This window comes from Globicephala melas, chromosome 3 (genome assembly GCF_963455315.2).
Source record: "Globicephala melas chromosome 3, mGloMel1.2, whole genome shotgun sequence".
In the NCBI taxonomy this organism is placed as follows: Eukaryota; Metazoa; Chordata; class Mammalia; order Artiodactyla; family Delphinidae; genus Globicephala; species Globicephala melas.
The window spans coordinates 113,001,656-113,021,055 of record NC_083316.1 but is presented as its reverse complement, the minus strand read 5'-3'; the positions used below and the strand labels follow the sequence as shown (position 1 = coordinate 113,021,055).

Sequence of the window (19,400 nt, the reverse complement as noted above, 5' to 3'; positions counted from 1 at the left end):
CTCTTTATGTAAGAAAGACATCATCCATTGTCATATGTGTTGCAAATACAAATCCTTTCCTCAGTCTTTTGCCTTTTATGTTTACTTAATATGTTTTCAATATCTACAAGTAAAGTTTTACGTGAGCATATCTTTCAAACTTTCCCTCTGTAGTTTTGAAACGTCTCCCAGGCCAAGATTATATAACTACTAATATTTTACTCTGGCTTTGACTATGTAGTTTTTAAACATTAAATGCTTCAATTCCATTTAGAATTTATTTAGTTAGGTGGTTTGAGCTATGGATAAAATAGTGTATTGCTTACCACTTAGCCCAGCTAACTGGACATAAACTCAGCCCATAATATCCCCTCTGAGAAACAACAACAGCAAAAATAGTCTATTCAGTTAGTCCACTGAAAGTTCATGTCACGGGGCGTGAGTACAAATGAAAGTCCCAAGAGACCCCAAAAGTGAATCTAGCCATTATGGATGATCCAAGACAATGAACCCAGCTTTTCCTTAAAGGAAGTCTTTGTTACTGCAACTCATCTTGCCCCATGATAAGAGGAAGCAAGGGCTATAGACACTCCCTAAGGAACATAGAAGAGTTTGTTAAAAAGGCATAGTTTGGCTAAGATCCCTTCCTGCCCAGCCTGATGCAGAGGATTATTGCTTTGGAGGGGGGTTACTTCCACTCAGGCAATCCCAGTGAGTCTGGGCCACTTGTAATTAGACTCTCTTGGAGGTCATGACCAAATACTAGTCCAGAGGTGAATCCTGAAGCTATAGAATAGAAATGAAACAGGTGTGAAGACTGTCTGACACCCAGACAACAAACTGAACAGATGAGCATTCCAAGCCTCGGGGGTGGAGGTGGGGTATTAGAGGAGGGGCAAAGGCATAGGTTTAGGGATCGGTAAATATTCTTCTTTTACTGGAACACATACTGCTTAGTGGGCTGGCTCTGTCCCCTCCAGATTATTAACACAGAATGCCTAAGGGAAGGCACCAGGGATAAATCAGAGCTTAGTAACAAAATTCACAGCAAGAAGCAAATGAGAACAAAACGCATGCCGAATCTAGGCCATCTTCCCTCATCAAAATGCAGAAGGTTTTCCCTGGATGTGTTCTAGAACTGCTTAGAATTGCTTGCTTCATTTATGTCAGCCAAAGGTTTGTGGGGTTCTCCAAGTTAAGAAAGGGAAAATGAATTTCTGTCAAATGTCCCTCAGTTGGATGTATTATCCACTTCTTAAGTTGTTCCTGGTAAGTACATTATCCTGCACCAGTACCTGTTTGCCCAGCCCCTCCCTTGGACAGCGTGTCCTCTGGTTTTCACCTGACCCTGCTAGGAAGGGACCAAGTGTCAGAGAAATCATGTCCTGCCATCTCCTTTCAGTTTTGATTTGGGGCTCATTCAGTGGTTTTAGATTCTCTCTGCCACTGTCCCCTTCCACTAGGGTGATAAATGAAAGATTGCTTCTTAATGGAAGGCAATACCTGCAGTGAATCATGCCCACACGCTGAACGGCATCTTTTTCACACAAAATGGACGCTGCATCTCAAGTGAGGAAACAGTTTTGCCCCTTTCTCAGAATAGCATCAGGATCTGGAGCTCTAAAATAATAGCTCGATACCCAGTCTTTATTGCTAAACCCCTAACTAAATTCCTTCTTACTAAAACTAAGATAAATTAAATATTCCAAACTCACAGATTTAAAAGAAAACAAAAACAAATAATGACAACAAAAACTCAGTTCAGTGTTCAGTTTTCAGACTCTGAGATGCACAGGGAATGAGCAAACAGCTGGCTAGACACACACATACACACGTACACGCACACACTCACACACACATACACACACACATACTCTCACACACACAGGAGAGCTGAAAATTCATGCAAGTCAGTGTTGGACTTTTAGCCAAAGTGACAAGTACTAGTATTTTTGTACATCTTGTCAAATAAATACCAATCCTTAAAAAACGCTGATTTTTTTTCCCGAGATCTAGCTAATCCTGGCCATTTGTGGTAAGTGCTAAAAATCTGAAATGTTAAAGAGAAAAAAGAAAGTGCTTTCTCATAATAGGACCCAAACTCTGGATGCAAACTAAAAGACCTGCACTTAACCATTCAGATATTATCACACACAGGCATGTTCTAAACCACCCAACCAAAATCCAGCTTTCTAATTGAATTCTGTGTCACAAACCTGATATAGGGTCAGAGCCACAAAGTATAGACTGTGAGACGTGCTTGGGCCTTACTCTTAAAACCAGTGTATTTGGTGACTTGATAATCTCAAGTGTCAAAGAGCAGTGTCCTAAAAGCCAGCTCTTCCCTGGGCAGCCCTTACAGTACATGCAGTGTCTACCCTGAGTGAGCTGCAGGGTGAGGTTTGGGCAGTTACCTGGTGAATTTGATCAACATGGACACATCAGACTCATCACTCTCATTCCTGAAAATTCACCCCCAGTTTAGAGCACTCGATATATGTGGCTGGCCTCACTACCCAGAGCCAGGATGGTGGTAAAGCATAGTGGTTAGAAGGACCTGCTTTTGAAAACCTCTGACATGCCTGGATTTGCACCCACCTGCCAGCTGAGTGCTCCTGAGAAAGGCATGGAAGGCTCTGAGCATCAGTACTTCCAGCTGTCAAATGGAGGGAATAAGCCAGCCCACCACAGAGGTGGTCACAGGGCTTAAGCACGCTGTCCTGTGTCAAATGCCCAGCAAGCCCCAGTCGCCAATGATGCTGGCTCCATTAGCGAACACCATCCTCTTCCCTCTCCTGTGGGGCTGGGTAGTCTGAGAAGAGACACTCAAGAGACTACTGAAGGAAGAGTGTGCTTTCTGAAGCTAATAACCTACAAGGACAAACATTTGCCCTGGTGGTTAATTTTAAATGTTTAAGTAATTGCAACAAGATAAAAACTGATGCTGCAGCCAAGGGTCCCAATAAAAGGGTTGAATGGAAAAGAAAGAGTCTACCCTTTACCATGTTCTTTCAAAGTCTTCTTAGAAACCTGAATATCTCATGACTTCAGAGTACAGATACCAGCTAGCAGCCCCAGCCCTACTCCAGGGTAACCACGGATGTCTGGGTAGTGGCAACTCTCCTGTGAGAAGTGTCAGCAGATGCAAACCTCCTGAGAGGACTGTCTGTTTCCTTGCAGGGTTGAAGAAAGCTTCAAAACCTTATTTTGGTCCATCTTTGGCTTGTCTGAAGTGATCTCGGTGGTGCTGAAATATGACCACAAATTCATCGAGAACATTGGCTATGTTCTCTACGGTGTTTATAATGTCACCATGGTGGTCGTGCTGCTCAACATGCTAATAGCCATGATCAACAACTCGTATCAGGAAATTGAGGTAAGACCAGTTAATTGAAAATGCTCTCTCTCCCTCGGTTTAATTTGCATCACTGTTTTCAGCAATGGGGTAATGATGTCAGAAGCTCGTGTGTTATTAAATGTGAAGCCAGAACAGCAAACAACAGACATTTTCCTTGGATCGCTCCAAGAAGCACTTCCAGTTAACCTGCCATGACACACGGCAGGCACCATGCATGCAATGGCCCAATGAGGGCAGAAAGAAAAAGGGTCACGAATCTTTCCTCTTTTACATGTGTCCCCTCAGGACAGCATGCAGGTGACCCATGGCAAATGGGAATGACTGTTTCTTCCACCCTACATTCACTTCTGCCTCTCCCGAGTTATTTATTAAGTACCTACTTAATAAAGCCAAGCCCGTGCTAGGCACTGGCGATACAGAGATAACCAAGACATGATCTCTGCCCTTGAAGAGATTCTCACTCAGTCCAGTGAGAGAAAACAGATACATCAATCAACAAATTACAGTGCAGTGGGGCCAGTGCACCCAGAGAAGTCCTAGAAGGTGTAGGAGGTGCAGAATAGAGAGAGTGCATGACGATGGGGGCGCCGAGGCTTGCAGAGGTGATACTTGAAGGCCGTTCAAAGCCTTGTTTTGCTAGACAGACAAAGGAGTCAAGACAGTATATCAGGAGGCAATTTACCAAAATCTAAAATGCACAAACCGTGAACTATTGATTACAGCCTTGTTTGGAACAGCAAGAAATGAAAAACAAACTACATGAGCATTACTAGGAATCTAGTTAAATAGATTATGATGGATCTGAACAGTGGGAAACTGTGCAGCTTTTAAAAAGGATGAGGACTTTCTCTATATTCTGATGTGGAAAGACCTCCAATTATAATGGTAAGTAGAGAAAAGGCAAGTTGCAGAACAATGTATATATTGTACTCTATGTAGAGAGGAAGAAAAAGGAACACGTATTCCTTTTCGATCATATAATCATTTGAAAAAGAAAACTAACCTGGAAGGGTGCACAAGAAGGGCACAGCAAGGGGCGCCTGTTGAGAGGTAGGGGTTAGAGGTCATGGTGGGTTTACGGGCTTTCTCTTTATACGCTCTGATGCTTAGAAATCATGTCATTGTTCTACCTATTAAAAGTCAAATAAATAAATGCAACATTAAAACAAAATAAAATGCACTGACCCTTTGACTCAGCAAATCCGTGCAGACATATGATTTTACATAGATGTTCATTACAAGAAAAACTTGGAAATAGCCCATCAATATAGGAATATTTAAATAAACTGATATAGCACAGACTTTAAAATACTGTTTATAAACATTGAGAAAGACCTTTCTGTGCTGACAGAGCAAATCTCTATGATATTGTTAAGTGAAAAAATGCAAGCTGTAGAAAAATATCCATAGGCAAGTCTCATGTACGTAATAATACAAATGTGCAGACACAGAAAGCAAAGGTAGAAATAGGGTATCCTCTGGGGAGGGGAGTGAAACAAGAAAGGAGATTTGAAAGGACTTTCGCGTTTGCTTGGTATACCTCTGTACTTAAGTCTTTTATAAGAAACAATTATCTGTGTATAGAAAAAAATTAAGACTTCCATGTATTTGTTTGCTAGGGCTCCCACAACAAAATATCACAGACTGGGTGGCTTAAATAACAAAAAGGTATTTTCTCACAGTTCTGGAACCTAGAAGTCCAAGATCAAGGTACTGGCAGGACTGGTTTCTTCTGAGGCCTCTCTCCTTGGCTTGCCGATGACTGTCTTCTTGCTGTGTCCTCACAGGGCCTCTCCTCTGTGTATCTCTTCCTGTCCTTATGATGACACCAGTCATATTGGATTAGGGCCCCACCCTTACAGCCTCGTTTAACCTTAATTACCTCTTTAAAGGCCCTCTCTCCAAATATAATCACACTCTAAGATACTTGTGGTCAGGGCTTCAACATATGAATTTTAGGGGAAAGCTTTGGTCCATAAAATCCCTCCAAAAGAGTATTCTAAACCATAGGAACAGCATGTGCCAAGGCAGGGAGGGATAAAACAATGTGGTATACTCAGCACTGCGCTGCAAGAGTGTAGGCTGAGCAAGAAAAAGAGGTAAGAGGAGAAAGGAAGAGGTGAGCCAGCGTGCAGCCTTAGTCTTAGCCCCCAGCCCCACCATCCTGCCACCCCGCCACCTACAGGAGAACGCAGCACTGTGTCAGCAGACAAACAACATATATATATATATATATACATATATATATATTTAAGTGTTTTACAGACTTGGTCACCTATGTGAATACTGAGCTGTTGCTAACTAACCCTCCCTGCCCTCCTGGGCCTCAGCTTCCCCACATGTAAGAGAAACCAGATGGTCCCCGGAATACATGGGTTTCTGGAGCACCCGCCCCAGATGTTCTGCCCCATCCTATCGAGCACACTGTGCGTTGGTCCAAATGAACATAACATGGGAAGTCACGTGATTAGCATGAGTGATGCCCACTAGTTTGGGGCAGGAGTGAGCAAGCCCACGGCTTATGACGTCAAGTTATCCACCACAGGGCGGTGACAGGTGACAGAGAGAGCCCACTGCAGCCCACTGGGCGCTGGGCTTCTCCTTGTCTGGTGAGAGCAAATGTCCCCACCGTCTCACTGGTGATTCGTGTACAAGGACCCTAAGATCGGCTGCCGGGACGTGCCTAGTGTTCATGGTCATGATGAACCTTAATGAAGCACGTATTTGTAAGTTCTTACAGGAGAACACTTATTTATTCAACAGATCTTGAGCACCTACATCCGAATCCATGGACCTGCCTGCCTCTGTGCCCGCCACGCCCCCCCTCCCCCCCACCCCCGCCATTGTCCTCCTGTAGGCAGACAGGCCTTCTCCCCCTGAGCAGCCCCAGCCATGCGCCCTGGCCCCCTACCCTCTCTCCTCCTCGGGATCAGCCACTGCACATTAGCCCTCCCCACCTACATCCTCACCCTCTCCCCCTCTCTAGCTAATCCTGCCTGTCAGCATTTAAATGCATCTCTTGATCTTTTTTTTTAATAAATGTATTTATTTATTTATGGCTGCATTGGGTCTTCGTTGCTGTGCGCGGGCTTTCTCTAGTTGCGGCGAGCGGGGGTGGGGCTACTCTGTTGCGGTGCGCAGGCTTCTCATTGCGGTGGCTTCTCTTGTTGGGGAGCACGGGCTCTAGGCGCACGGGCTTCAGTAGTTATGGCATGGGAGCTCAGTAGTTGTGGCACACGAGCTTAGTTGCTCCGCGGCATGTGGGATCTTCCCAGGCCAGGGCTCAAACCAGTATCCCCTGCATTGGCAGGTGGATTCTTGACCACTGTGCCACCAGGGAAGTCCCATCTCTTGATCTTTAAAAAAAAAAAAAGTAACTACAAACAATCCTCCCTCCATTTCACTTTCCAGCTCTGAACCTCTTTGTCTCCTGCTCTTTACTGCCTAGGAAGAGTTGTTTACATTTCTCACTGCCTCTCCACTAATTAACCGCTACTCTTCTCCACCCCAGCCCACCCGCACTTGACCTGGTTGAGAACTACTCACCCCTTGGATCTCAGCTCAAATGCTACCCTCAGGGCAGCCTTCCCTGACCCCAGGGGCAGGACCCCCAGCACCCAGCGCCTCCCCCAGCTCTTAGCCCAGCTCTAGATACAAAGAGCTGATGAGTTAACATACTCGTGTCATTGGCCAGGCTGCATGTCCCAGGAGGGCAGGATTGCCATCCCCAGTACCTACCTCGCACAGGCCAGGCACACAGCAGGTGAGCGCTAGGTGGGCACACAGTAGGAGGTTTGCTGAATGACTGAAGGTTGAACATCAGGCAATGTATTAAGCTATGGAGACACAAATAATACTTACTGAGGGTTTACTAAGTATCTGACATTGTTTTTCCCGCATTAACTTCTTTAACTCCCACAAGAGCCTATGAGGTAGGTATTATTATCCTCATTTTACAGGTGAGGAAACTGAGGCTCAGAGCAGCTAAGTCACCTGCCATGGTTACACAGCTAGTAAGGAACAGAGGCAGGGTTTGAACCCAGCCAGCCTTCGGAGCCTGTGCTCTCTCCAGTGCATCACCCTTCCTCTCAGGTCGGCAGTCCCTCCCACACCTCTCTGCTGTACAGCCGAGACCAGGAACAACCCCAGTCCTCACAAAGCTTCCAGTCTAAACGACCTGTATAGCATGTCCCCATAGAGCAGGCCAGGTGCTGAGGGGGTCTCAGTAAAAACAAGCCTGCTGGTAATGACCTTATACTCTCCTGGCACATCCCAGCAGCCTCATGTGGGCCCCTGCTGGGCTCACAGCCCTTTGAAGTGTAGCTCAGGCCCGTGTGGAGAAAAGCCCACTGCCCACAGCACACATATGCAGTGCCGACCTCAGGGCTGCGGGAAGCAGGCTATCACCATGAGCAGAGGAGCGAGCCCAAGACCACTGCCTACATCACACAGCTAGTAGGGGTCTAGCTGATTCCAAACCCCACGTCTCTTTCCTGGCCTCAGACTACCCTCCTAGGACAGGGGCCCAAGGCGCCTCCCTACAGAAAACACACACCTGCTACCTCTCAGGGGGGCCCACTCAGCGTTTCTGGCATTGCCGCCAACTCAGAAGTAACAGATCTGGGCTTTAAATCTACCACCACCACCACCAGGGAAGAGGGCATGGCCAGACGACCTGCTGCCAGCTCATCAGGTTTGCTCCCCTTGAATGACATACACTAGACCTCGTAACATCGTTTGACAGCACTCTGACCCATGAGAAATACACTTTCTAATAGGAAACACATGATGGTGTCTGACATGGTAGCCACGAGCCACACGTACTGAGCACTCGAAATGTGGCCAGTCCAAATTGAGATGTGCTATGAGTGTAGAATACATGCCAATTTCGAGGGCTTGGTATGCCAAGGAAATCTGAGCTATCTCATAAATAATTTTTATAAAGATTACATGTTGAAATGATAACATTTTGGATCTATCAGATTAAATAAAAAAACATCACTGATATTAATTTCACTTGTTTCATTTTACTTTTTATAATGTGGCTCTGAGAACATTTAAATGCCCTTGTGTGGTTCTCCTTTGCGGCTGACGTTATGTGCTGTTGGATAGCACTGCCTCTGATGGTGTGCTGTTATTTTCCTTGCCTCACAGGAGGATGCAGATGTGGAGTGGAAGTTTGCCCGAGCAAAGCTCTGGCTGTCTTATTTTGATGAAGGAAGAACTCTACCTGCTCCTTTTAATCTAGTGCCAAGTCCTAAATCATTTTATTATCTCATAATGAGAATCAAGATGTGCCTCATAAAACTCTGCAAATCTAAGGCCAAAAGCTGTGAAAATGACCTTGAAATGGGCATGCTGAATTCTAAATTCAGGGTAGGTAGCGTGGGACTTATGGGGCTAGAGAGGCAGCAGGAGGGGGAGGGGGAGCTGTGTGTTTGATTCAGATGGTGCCCCTGATACAAAGGAAGTCAGGAGCCCGGAGGGACCCCGTGCTTTCCAGAATCAGCCAGCGCGTCAGCAAAGCTGCAGCCCCAGCAGGGGCAGCCGGCCGGCCGCAGTGCCCCTCCTCCTGCGGGCTGAGCCGGGACCCCACTGAGGGACTCCTTAGTGGACTGGGAAGCAGATTAGCTCTTCCCAGAAAGTATCTGGATCATGATGACTGGGAAGAAAGGTTCCCTGCCCATTATCTCCGGCTCCTGGAGATTCTCAATTATTAGCAAATTAAAATCTCTGGGGAGTCTTGGAGGAAGGACACCCACATCACTTTAACTGAGTGCTTTCCAAACAAAGCTGACCAAACAGTGATTTGTAACCCACTGACATCCTACAGAACTAGAGGCCCCAGGGACACGTTCTAGAAAGCCAAGCAGCAGTGGGTATAGTGACCTCCTGAGGGTCCTCATTTTAGAGACAGCCCCGTATGCAGGTCCTCTTCGAGTCCTAGCATGTATGTATGTACAATCGTGTATCATGGATTATGTGTTATATATTATGTATTTTCTATTTTTTTTTTTCCCAGAAGACTCGCTACCAGGCTGGCATGAGGAATTCTGAAAACCTGACAGCAAATAACACTTACAGCAAGCCCACCAGATATCAGGTAACCACCCCTTTCCCAGGTATGGGCAGAAGCGGACTCCGTTCAGACATCAATTAAGTCACATGGCTGTGTCACTCCCCCCAGAACACAGCTTCATTCCTTCCTTCATTCGACAAATATTTATTGAGTGCCTACTGTATGCCAGGCACCATGCTGCTTCCTGGGGATACAGACATGGTTCCTATCTTACTGGCACTTCCAGTCCATAGAGGGAGAGATACAATGAGCAAGTAAACGCACAAATAAATATGTAACTTCAAATTGATAAAAGTGCCAAGAAGAAAACAATCAGATGTTAAAATGGAGAAAAATAGGGAGCCCCTGCTTAGATATGGCTCTCAGAGGATGTATCTTCAAGGAGAGGACAGTTAGCTAAAACCTCAGAGATGAGAAGGAGGCAGCCACGTGGGGCCTTCCAGGCAGAGGAAGAGCAGCAACAAAAGCTAGACGGGAGAAGCTTGGTGGGTCCACAGCAGCTAGAGCTCTGAGTAGGGGAGAGGGGAGGGCGATGAGGTCAGAGTCCAAATCAGGGGCCTGGAGCAAGGTCAGGAGGTGGATTTCACTCTGATGTACCCAGGAAGGCAGTGGGAGGAGTTTAACTTGGGGGAGGGAGAAGATGATAAAATTGTATTTATGCTTTAAGAAGACTACCTAACTGCTATAATGAGAAGAGACCAGTGAGGACGAGAGTGGAAGCAGGGAGACCAGTGAGGAGGATGTGACAGTCACCCAGGTACAAGGAATGGCGACTTGGAGTGTGAGAAGGGTGAGGGAGAAAGACTGACTAACTCAATATACTGACTGACTCAATATATATTTATATATTTATAAATAAATATACGTTTGGGATGCATGGCCAAAGGGATGTGATGCAAACCAGCGGGCACCGGGTAGGGAGAGGCAGGCATGCAGGATGGCTCCCAGGGATCTGTCTTAAGCAACCAGGTGGATATTGATGTTTCCGGTAAGCACCTGACCTTAGACTGCCCGCAGGCAAAGTCTGTTGTTATAAAAATTAGGAGAACTTATGTGCGTACAGATCTTGCTTTGCTTTTGGAAATTAATGCAAAATCTCTGTATCCGTTTGCATCAGCCAGTGATAAATGGTTATTACAGGTTATTGATTATAAAAGTGCAGGCCATTCTTTTCTTGCTTGCCCACTCCCAATGACCAGCAGTTTTACCCATGCTGACCATCTCCTATCAGATGTAAATCTGAAGCTGTCCTGAGTGCTCCTTCAGGCCAAGGTGATATGACCCTGGTGCCACTATCGCCGAGGGAGCCATTACAGACTTAGCATCTTCCAGACACAGGTCTCTAATTGAATCTCCATCCATATTTCAGAAGCCAGCTGTGCAGTTCGGAGGAGTTAAGTGTACAATTAAGAAACAGCTCATCCCTCATAGTACTTATAGTTTTAACAGATGACATGGGCTAAAAATTGGCAAAGGGCAAGTCTTGTCTTTAATTGTGCACAAAATTGGACCTGACCAGTTTGATCTGCTTTGATTTATTTTACAGGACCAAATCCTTTGGTCAGGGGAAGGATTTTTATTTCTTAGCTTCTCGGAGAGAAGTAGAGATTATCTGTGCCACGGAAAAGATAGAAAACCCTAGCAGGGGCTTCCCTGGTGGCGCAGTGGTTAAGAATCCGCCTGCCAATGCAGGGGACACAGGTTTGAGCCCTGGCCCGGGGAAGATCCCACACGCCGCGGAGCAACTAAGCCCGTGTGCCACAACTACTGAGCCTGTGCTCTAGAGCCCGCGAGCCACAACTACTGAGCCCATGTGCCACAACTACGGAAGCCCGCGCGCCTAGAGCCCGTGCTCCCCAACAAGAGAAGCCACCGCAATGAGAAGCCTGCACGCCACAACTAGAGAAAGCCCACGTGCCGCAATGAAGACCCAATGTAGCCAAAAATAAAATAAATAAAATAAATTATTTAAAAAAAAGAAAAGAAGAGAAAAGAAAACCCTAATGGATTAGGGCCAGATCTCTCCTGGGTTTTGAGCAGAATCAGCAGCTGATATCAAGGAAGGCAGCTGATGTGGTGAGTGTCTATACCCAGGATGAATCCCTTATGAACGAGGCCCTGTTCCACAGCAGTCTTGAACAATCCCATTTCTGTCTTTCATCATCACTGGCTGAGTCCCTGCAGCCTTCAGTCTCCCGGAGAGCTTCCTGCTATGATTACACAGATTAGCCGGTTTGCAGCTTCAGGCTACTGATGGCCTGGGAAAGCAGGCTCACCCTGTATTTTGTGAATCCAGCAAGAAAAGCCTCGGGCGACTTATTCAAATCGTTATCACCAGAAAGAAGACAGAAAAACTGGGCCAGTGGGCGTCAGAGGGAGAGGGCTGAGAGGACAGTGGATGGAGCAGAAAGCATCTTGCATTTGTACATTGGCACCTTGCTCAGTCCTTCAAGGTCAAGTCTGGGCATCTTCCTGAGCTATCATCTGCTCAAATAGGAGTAAACGTTGAGTTGACACAGACAGGCAGCTGGATCAGACTAGACACTAGGGCATGTGAGAGAGGCAGGGTCTGTAACCCCCACTGAACAGATGAGGGAATTCAGGCTTCGTGGCAAAGGTCACACGGATGGTAGAAGTGAGATCTGTCTGACTCAGAAGGGCACCCCTCTTGCACCCCATCACGCTGCCAGGGCACTGGCCCCTTACTCCTCTTCACAGTGTCAGAACCTGCCCTGTCTGTGTCTGACAGGCCCTGGGAAGAGCTCTATCTGAGCCTGTGGGGAGGAAGCTAGGAACGGAGGGTGCTTTTGCTATCACGGGGCAGCAACCGTTACAGAACGAAGGATTTGGGCAGGGATCTAAAAATGGCTCAACCGATTTCTTGGGCCCACTGGTGGCCTTCCACGCTGTATTGCTTTCCTCTCAAAGCAACTTCCAAAAGTGCCAAGAATGTGAGGAACCCAGTTCACGCCCTCTTTCTTACCATCCAGGCTGCACCCACAGCCTTCAACTCTCAGAGCCCGTATGCTGTCAGCCTCTCACTATCGAGGTTCTGAGACACTCTGCAGCAATCCCGATAACATAAAAGCCCCGCCGTTGATATGTGTGTAGTTGTTAAGCTTGTTTCCTTTGTGTCTCTAGTGCATCTGCTTGACTGCTCACCCTTAGCAGGTTGGGTGTTTATTTTAAGCTTGTCATTCCTTCAACTTTTTAGGGCTCTCTGTTACAAGGGGAGGCAGTTCCTGCAAACTCCAGAGGCTCTCTGTGCTTTGCTTTTCTTAGGCTTCCAGGGGTCTGAATTGTCATTTTTCACAAAATTGCTTCCTTGCTTTTGTAATTTTTTTTTTCCAATCTGGGCTCTGTGGACATGAGACCAAACAATGGAACAAAACCATGATACCAGCAAAATGGCCAAAGTGTGCTTCCTATCAAAGCTACCCTTGACCTGTTCCAAGACATCTGGCATGTCCACCTGTTGGGGTATGTACAGACTTCATATACTCAGTCTCTGAGGATACATTTCATTCATGGGCAAAGCAGACGAGCTGCATCACAAATGCATCGTAGAATCTAGGCACAGTCCATCACTGAAAACAGCCCCAACTTTTATGATGCAATCCCTTCCCCAAAGCCCAGTGGGTAGTCCTCTTTTTTGCCTTCTAGATGACCTTTTCTGTAGAGATTAAAGCCAACAGGATAGCCAGCTTGCCAGTGCTGATTTCTTCCATTCTGGGGTCTGATAAACCCCAGTTTAACAGATGACTTGTCCTGTGATCCCTTTTGTCCATTCTCTTCCAAATGTTCCTCAATTTCTCTGTTCCTAGGTGGCAGCATTGCCTTCCTCGGGATGCTCCTTTGTTTGCCATGTTCAGCATGTGTATTCTCTTCCTTGTCTCTGTCTTCAGCTGCCCTGGCTGCACAGAGCGGTCCCTTCCATTCCCTCCTCACCAGCAGCAGCCAGAGGCCACCTGGCTCTCGGAGTCTGGGCAGAGCAACTGTGTGCCTCCCTCCCTGGATGTGGGTCTCGGTGTCACAACCATTCTTACCCATCGGGTACCTCAGTATTAGTTATTTTTCCTGAGTAAGATCACTGAATATTCTCATCTCCAGTACTTGCTAAATGCCTCAGGGCAAAGTGGGCCAAGTTGGCACTGACGAGGGCGTGTTAATTTGGGAAAAGTTTATTATCTCCATGAAGTGAAAACTCTGTGGAAGATGGCCAGGAAGGGTCGCAAACTCATCACAAAGGACCATGCTTTTCCTCCACATAGTGAATTAGGGGAGGCTTTTGATGTCCATCTTTTCTGCAAACAGAGATCCTCTGTAGCGTCCACGTTAAGAGAACTTTGGTCATTTTCTAACCATTTCAGACTTGCTGGGGACGAGACTGGCATCTTGCTCCCACAGATCCCAAGTGGTCTAACATGCCTATGCCAGAGGGGAGGCTAGGTCATCATCAGAGCATGAAGTCTCTAAGCAACCAACAGGTGGTCACACTGTTCTCGCTTAAGGTACATGTCACTCCTGGGGTGCGGAGGAAGGTTAGAGGGTCCCTGCATGTCTGCTGTGCTCACGCGATTCTGCTTCCACATTAAACCTCTAAAATCCTAATCCTAATCCTAATCCTAAAAGCAAACCCTTGCTGCTCTCCCCTTGGAGCTGCAGATCTGCAGAAACCACAGCTCAGATCAAGCATGCCAGGGTTCAAGAGCAAGCCTCGGGCATTTAGGACAATGACATACCAGTGACCCTCTTCTGCGGGCTAGCAATCCATCCTCTGAAATCTAGCTGAGGCTTCTTCTTGCATAAAAGACCTTGTGCTTTGTAAAGGACAGACTGGTACCCAGAAGTAGTACAAGCCCCCTGTGACCAACAGGAGCCAGTTTCCTGCATCTCATCTCCAAAACCATCGTGCACTTAACCTTTTTCTGAAGCTTGGACGAAGCCCCAGCTTTGGTTTCCATTTTGGTTAAATCCCAGATCTGCCACTTTCTGGCTGTGTGACCCTGGAGAAGTCACCTCGCTCTCTGAGCCTCAGGGACCTCATCTGTAAATGGAGACGACAACCCCTATCTCACCTGGTTTCTGGGAGGATTCCATGAGGTCATTTTGTCAAGGAGGATAACACAACTCCTGGGCTGCAGGAAGTACTCAACAAATTTGTCTTAATAATAAACACATACTATGAAATCTTTTAAAGTCATAGTTTAATCATGTTGCACTAAAACACAATGTGCGTGTGAAGCCAGGAGGATGACAGCTGCTGCCGTAGCTATGAAAGGATTCTGCTCGGCTCCATCACAGAAAAGGGAGCTCTCCACTTCCATTCTCTGGTTTATAATTTTATGTCGTAAATATACAGTCTGTTTAATGGATGGATCCAGAAATGGAAGGACCTCTAATTCTTGACGTTTTCCTTTAGAAAGGCAACAACCTTTAACTAGATCCCTTTGTCTTATGTCGGCCTGAAAGTTTGCAGTAGAATACTTCCAAATTTCTTATTCAGTAAGAATGTCAGATACTTGGGTATCTGGTTTGTTGGGGTTTTTCCCCCATGAGAACTGGTTCAGGACAACGTTGATTTTGTTTTGTTCTTCCAATTCAAAGTGAAAAGAGCATCGAGTCCCACAAAAGGCACAGATTCTTAAAACTCAGGTGACCTGCCTTATTGACCACGAGACCATCGGTGAGAAATCTAGCGTTGCAGTTTAACCACCAACAGGACGAGACCCAGGCCTCTCAGAGAAGCAGCAGCATGAAGGCAACTCACTAATGAACGGTTCAGCCTGAAATTAGAGCACGACACAAACCACAGAGCCAAGCGGACCACCAGCAGGGGCTGAGGAGGGGCAGAAGTGGCCCACATGAGCTGGCTCAGAGCTCAGTGTCCCGGGATACTGAATCATGGCATCACAGGGCTGGAGACGCCTCCTTGGCAAGGCTGTCACCATTAAAGGCCCTGAGGGGACCACCAGTTGGTGATAACGATGAGATCCATCCTCCAGCTCTCTGCATCCCGGCAGCTCACTTCTCTTCTACTTGCAAGAAGCTTTTCCTGAGCCCAGGTAGTCAGAGAGAACTTAGCCACCTGCTTGACCTCACACAGCAAAGCTGGGGACAGAATTCGGGGCCCTTCAACCTAGCAAATGCCACCTCTGTCCCCTCGGTCCTCAGAGCGAGCAGGCCAGTCGGTCACCAGAAGGGATGCCGAGGAGCAGGGAAGCCCCCCCTTCACGGTGCTGCTTGGCTCCTAACAGCTTCAGAAGGCTCGGCCACCAGAACATTTTTAAATCCTGCGATATCGCAGGAACCCTGGACCGACCAGCTGGCGAAATGCAAAGTTCACCGCCTGCGGTCTTTCTTACACTTGCCTCTATTCTTGGTGGCTCTTAACTGTGTGTTCCTGCCTCCTTGGCTTATAGAATCTGCATAATAAGTGGGACCTCCAGCGTGACTGACAGCGTGACAGTGTTGGGCATGTGGTGAGACTTCAGGGAAGCGGTATCTTGGCCAACCCTCCCAAGGCTGTATCTGTCTCTGCCTCTGGTGGGAATTTTCCAAAGTACAGTGGACTGGTCCTCCGTGCCTGGTTCTGACTGTGGGCTAAGCGAACCTCCCCTCCTGCCCAGCAGCTTGACGGAGGCGGCTCCACCGGCACTGGCCTGCTAAGGTTTCCTTACTGCCCCGTGATCGCATCAGTTGTTGAAATACAAGAAAGTGTTTCGGAGCTCAGGCCCCGAGAAGAGGGCATGATGGGCTAAGGTCACAAAGGCCAGGGTACAGGCAGGCCTAAGGACCCTCAAGCAGTGCCCGTGGATCTCAGGTGATTCTGTCTCTCTCCGTGGCTGGGCCTTCTGCCACCGAGAGTACCCTGTTTTCACAACCCGGGCTCAGGTGGTATTGAATCCAGAGATACTGGAACCTTCCCCACTAGGCAGGGCACCCCTCGAAAGTGAGGCATCAGACAAGGGAGGACTCCCGTGCTGACAGGCGCCCTGCAGGAGGGAAGGCACTCACACCTACAGCACAGGAGCTGGGCTGGTTTGATCCCTTCCTTATGTTCACATTTCAGAAAATCATGAAACGGCTCATAAAAAGATATGTCCTGAAGGCCCAGGTGGATAGAGAAAATGACGAAGTCAATGAAGGTAAGCGATTGGATCCATCTGCTGTAGGGCGGAAGCCAGACGTGGTCTCACCAGGCTAAAGTCAAGGTGTTGGCGGTGGGGCTACGTCCCTGTCTGGAGGCCCTGGGGAGGCTCGTTGGGCTGTTGGCAGAATTCAGGTCCACGGAGTTGTAGGACTGGCGTCTCTGTCCCCTGGCTGACCATCAGCTGGGGCTGCCCTTAGCTCTGACCTTAAAGCCGCCCCCCAGTCTTGGCGTGTAGCGCCTCCATCTCAGCACCAGCAACAGGGCGTGGAGCCCCGCTCACAGCAGTTGCTCTGCCTTGTGCAGTCACGGCTGCCGTGAGTCGGCCTCATGTCCCTGGAGCTCAGGATGGCCCCGAATTCTTCATCCCCTGAGCACACATACAGACAGCAGCAGACTGTACACCTCTTTCAGATTCTGCGGCAGCCCCGGTTCTAGCTAGCTCTGTCCTGTCTCACTTCCTGGCTCTAAGAAGCTACCAACCAGCAGTTTCTCAAAGAATCCCCCACCTCAGAAGCACTTGATAAGAATGCGGATCTAGAGCCCACCGAGACCTAATGCATCGGCGTGGCCTGGGGGTCTGCGTCGTGATAAGGATGCCAGGTCATCCTGATGCCCACTGAAGTTTGCAAACTACATTATTTTCCCTGTGTGGGTTATCTTCCAGTCTATTTTAAGCAGTTACTCTTAAACGAAAAGCAAATTACCATACACCAGGTAATTAATCTTCATGAGACACCTGGGACAAGTATTTGCCACCTAGAAAGAGCCTCCCGCAAGAATGAAGTCATGAAGTCTCTCCCTTGCCAGGGCCCCAGGGGCCTCCGGAAGGAGCCTAGTCATTTAGTGACCCTCTGCTTCATCCTGGGACATCCACAGTGCAGCCTCAAGGTCAGCAATGACCGAATGGCCCCGGGGGCTGACACTGTCTAGGAGCCGAGCAGCAGCCCACCTACCCACCCCTACTGTTGGGTCTCAGATACAAAACTGCCGGGTGTCATGGCAGCCAGCTCCCCACAGCGTGTAATGTGATTGACAGGAAGGTACCTGATCATAGAAGGTGGGGCTGCCCAGGTTCACGCCACTAGAATCACACCACGAAACTGGGGCCCAAAGAAGCCCCCATGGAAAGAAAATAGGGGATGTATGCTTTTGTCAAAACTGGCCAAAGGGTACCTTTAAGACCTCTGCATCTTCTGTGTATAAGGCATACTTAAAAAACACGTATGGGTAATGTGACACTTGAGCCAAGTCCAGTATCTCTCAAACCAGGAGAGAACCTTTCGACTCCCTTTGTGCTTAACAAGATGATTCCCACAGCCCAGGCCCATGTGGATTCCTAACCACATGGTTCGCTGTGGAAAGAAGCGGAAGACCCTACCTGTGGTCCCTTGCTAGAGAAAGAGGAGAAGGCAGGCCTACCGTGGCGCACCGGTGAGGGATGCTGCTTGCGTGGTGCGGACAGACTCTGCCCCTGTGAGGAGGCCTGGCTCCACAGCCGCAGCCACTGTGCTGAGCTGATCCCCTCAGACGCTTGGGAGCTTCTCCTCCCTGAGACGACAGAACAAAACATGGAGCATTATGAGAAAAAAATGTTTCAGTTAACGAGGGTGTTGCTTAGAGTCTTGAAATCTGCTTCTAATGGCTCCAAAACCAGCATTCTAACAACCGTGATAAATCGGTGTTAGCAGGTCACAACCCTGATCTTGATTCTTCCATCTACCCCAAACCCCTAATGGAGAGCGTGACCAGGAATGGGAGAGGGGTCTTAAGCAGATGAATGAATGGTCCTTCGTCGGTAGAAGCTGAGTGGGATTTAGGTCAAAACAGAGCTCCCGTCCCCTCACCTCCACCCTTGGTGGGCCGGACCAGTAGCCTGACATTCTGTGGGAAGGATGCACGCCCCAAATGCCTATGGGCTGAGCCCCTTCAGCAGGCTCATCTCACCAAAATCTCATCTGTCCTTGCAGGCGAACTGAAGGAAATCAAGCAAGATATCTCCAGCCTGCGCTATGAGCTTCTTGAAGAGAAATCTCAAGCTACCGGCGAGCTGGCAGACCTCATCCAACAGCTCAGCGAGAAGTTTGGAAAGAACTTAAACAAAGACCACCTGAGGGCGAACAAGGGCAAAGACATTTAACAGCCTGCATCGGCACCTGTGACTTCTACCAGCATTCCAAGGCCAGGTGGGAAGCCCTGGCCACCAGCCCTGGTCGGGAGGGCCCTGGGCCACTCCTCTAGGACTCTAAGGGGACCAACTGGCTCTGTCCTGATCAGCCTTGCTGACATCTGCAGCCCAGTGGCCTGCCTGGACCCAGAACTGTTGTGAATCTAGGCTGTTGGGTGAGAAACTAGACCACAGGAGGAGGGGAGGAAGTGCCCCCCCCGATGCATGTGACACCTTCAGGCCAGTCACAGTGACATATGTCCCTGTGGCCAGCGCAGGAAAAGGCCATCTCGGATGCACACTCGTGCCCTCCCACTGCACACGGACTGCAGCGCTGTCTGCATCCAGGAAGCCATCCTGGATGGCTCATGAGGCCATCATGCCTCATCCCATGCAGCCCTGCTCACTCCCTCCCCGCCACCCACATACATCCAAAGGAACTGGGAGGTGACCTGTGATCTATTCTTAAGTGCCAGATGAGAACACAGATAGCCTAATAGCAAAAGCGCTCTATTTGTTTATATAAAAAAAAGGTTTAAAAATCCTAAATCAAAAATTGTACTGTAGGTAGCACTGTTCAGAGAACAACGACAAAATCCAAATGATGTATTTTTACCTTTATTAAAATTATCTTGTATTTACTATTTTTACCTGAAATGGAAAGAAA

The 19,400-nt window shown here is 48.0% G+C and overlaps 1 protein-coding gene and 1 long non-coding RNA gene across 2 annotated transcripts in view; one reads left to right on the top strand and one right to left on the bottom strand.

Annotated features, from left to right (window-relative positions):
* TRPC7 (transient receptor potential cation channel subfamily C member 7) overlaps positions 1 to 19,234 on the top strand; it is a 141,905-nt gene extending 122,671 nt beyond the window's left edge. Inside the window, exons 8-12 of the mRNA XM_030869368.2 lie at positions 3,160 to 3,355; positions 8,492 to 8,713; positions 9,360 to 9,440; positions 16,489 to 16,564; positions 18,537 to 19,234. Of these exons, the coding sequence (XP_030725228.2) occupies positions 3,160 to 3,355; positions 8,492 to 8,713; positions 9,360 to 9,440; positions 16,489 to 16,564; positions 18,537 to 18,706 (745 nt within the window). The 3' untranslated portion in view covers positions 18,707 to 19,234. The remainder of the gene's footprint in view (positions 1 to 3,159; positions 3,356 to 8,491; positions 8,714 to 9,359; positions 9,441 to 16,488; positions 16,565 to 18,536) is intronic.
* On the bottom strand, positions 6,335 to 18,644 carry LOC132597011 (uncharacterized). The gene is made up of 4 exons (XR_009563296.1): positions 18,514 to 18,644; positions 17,989 to 18,117; positions 7,076 to 7,173; positions 6,335 to 6,693 (listed from the first exon to the last, which is right to left on the bottom strand). It is a non-coding gene; the product is annotated as an uncharacterized lncRNA (long non-coding RNA).
* Positions 19,235 to 19,400: the final 166 nt, after the last annotated feature.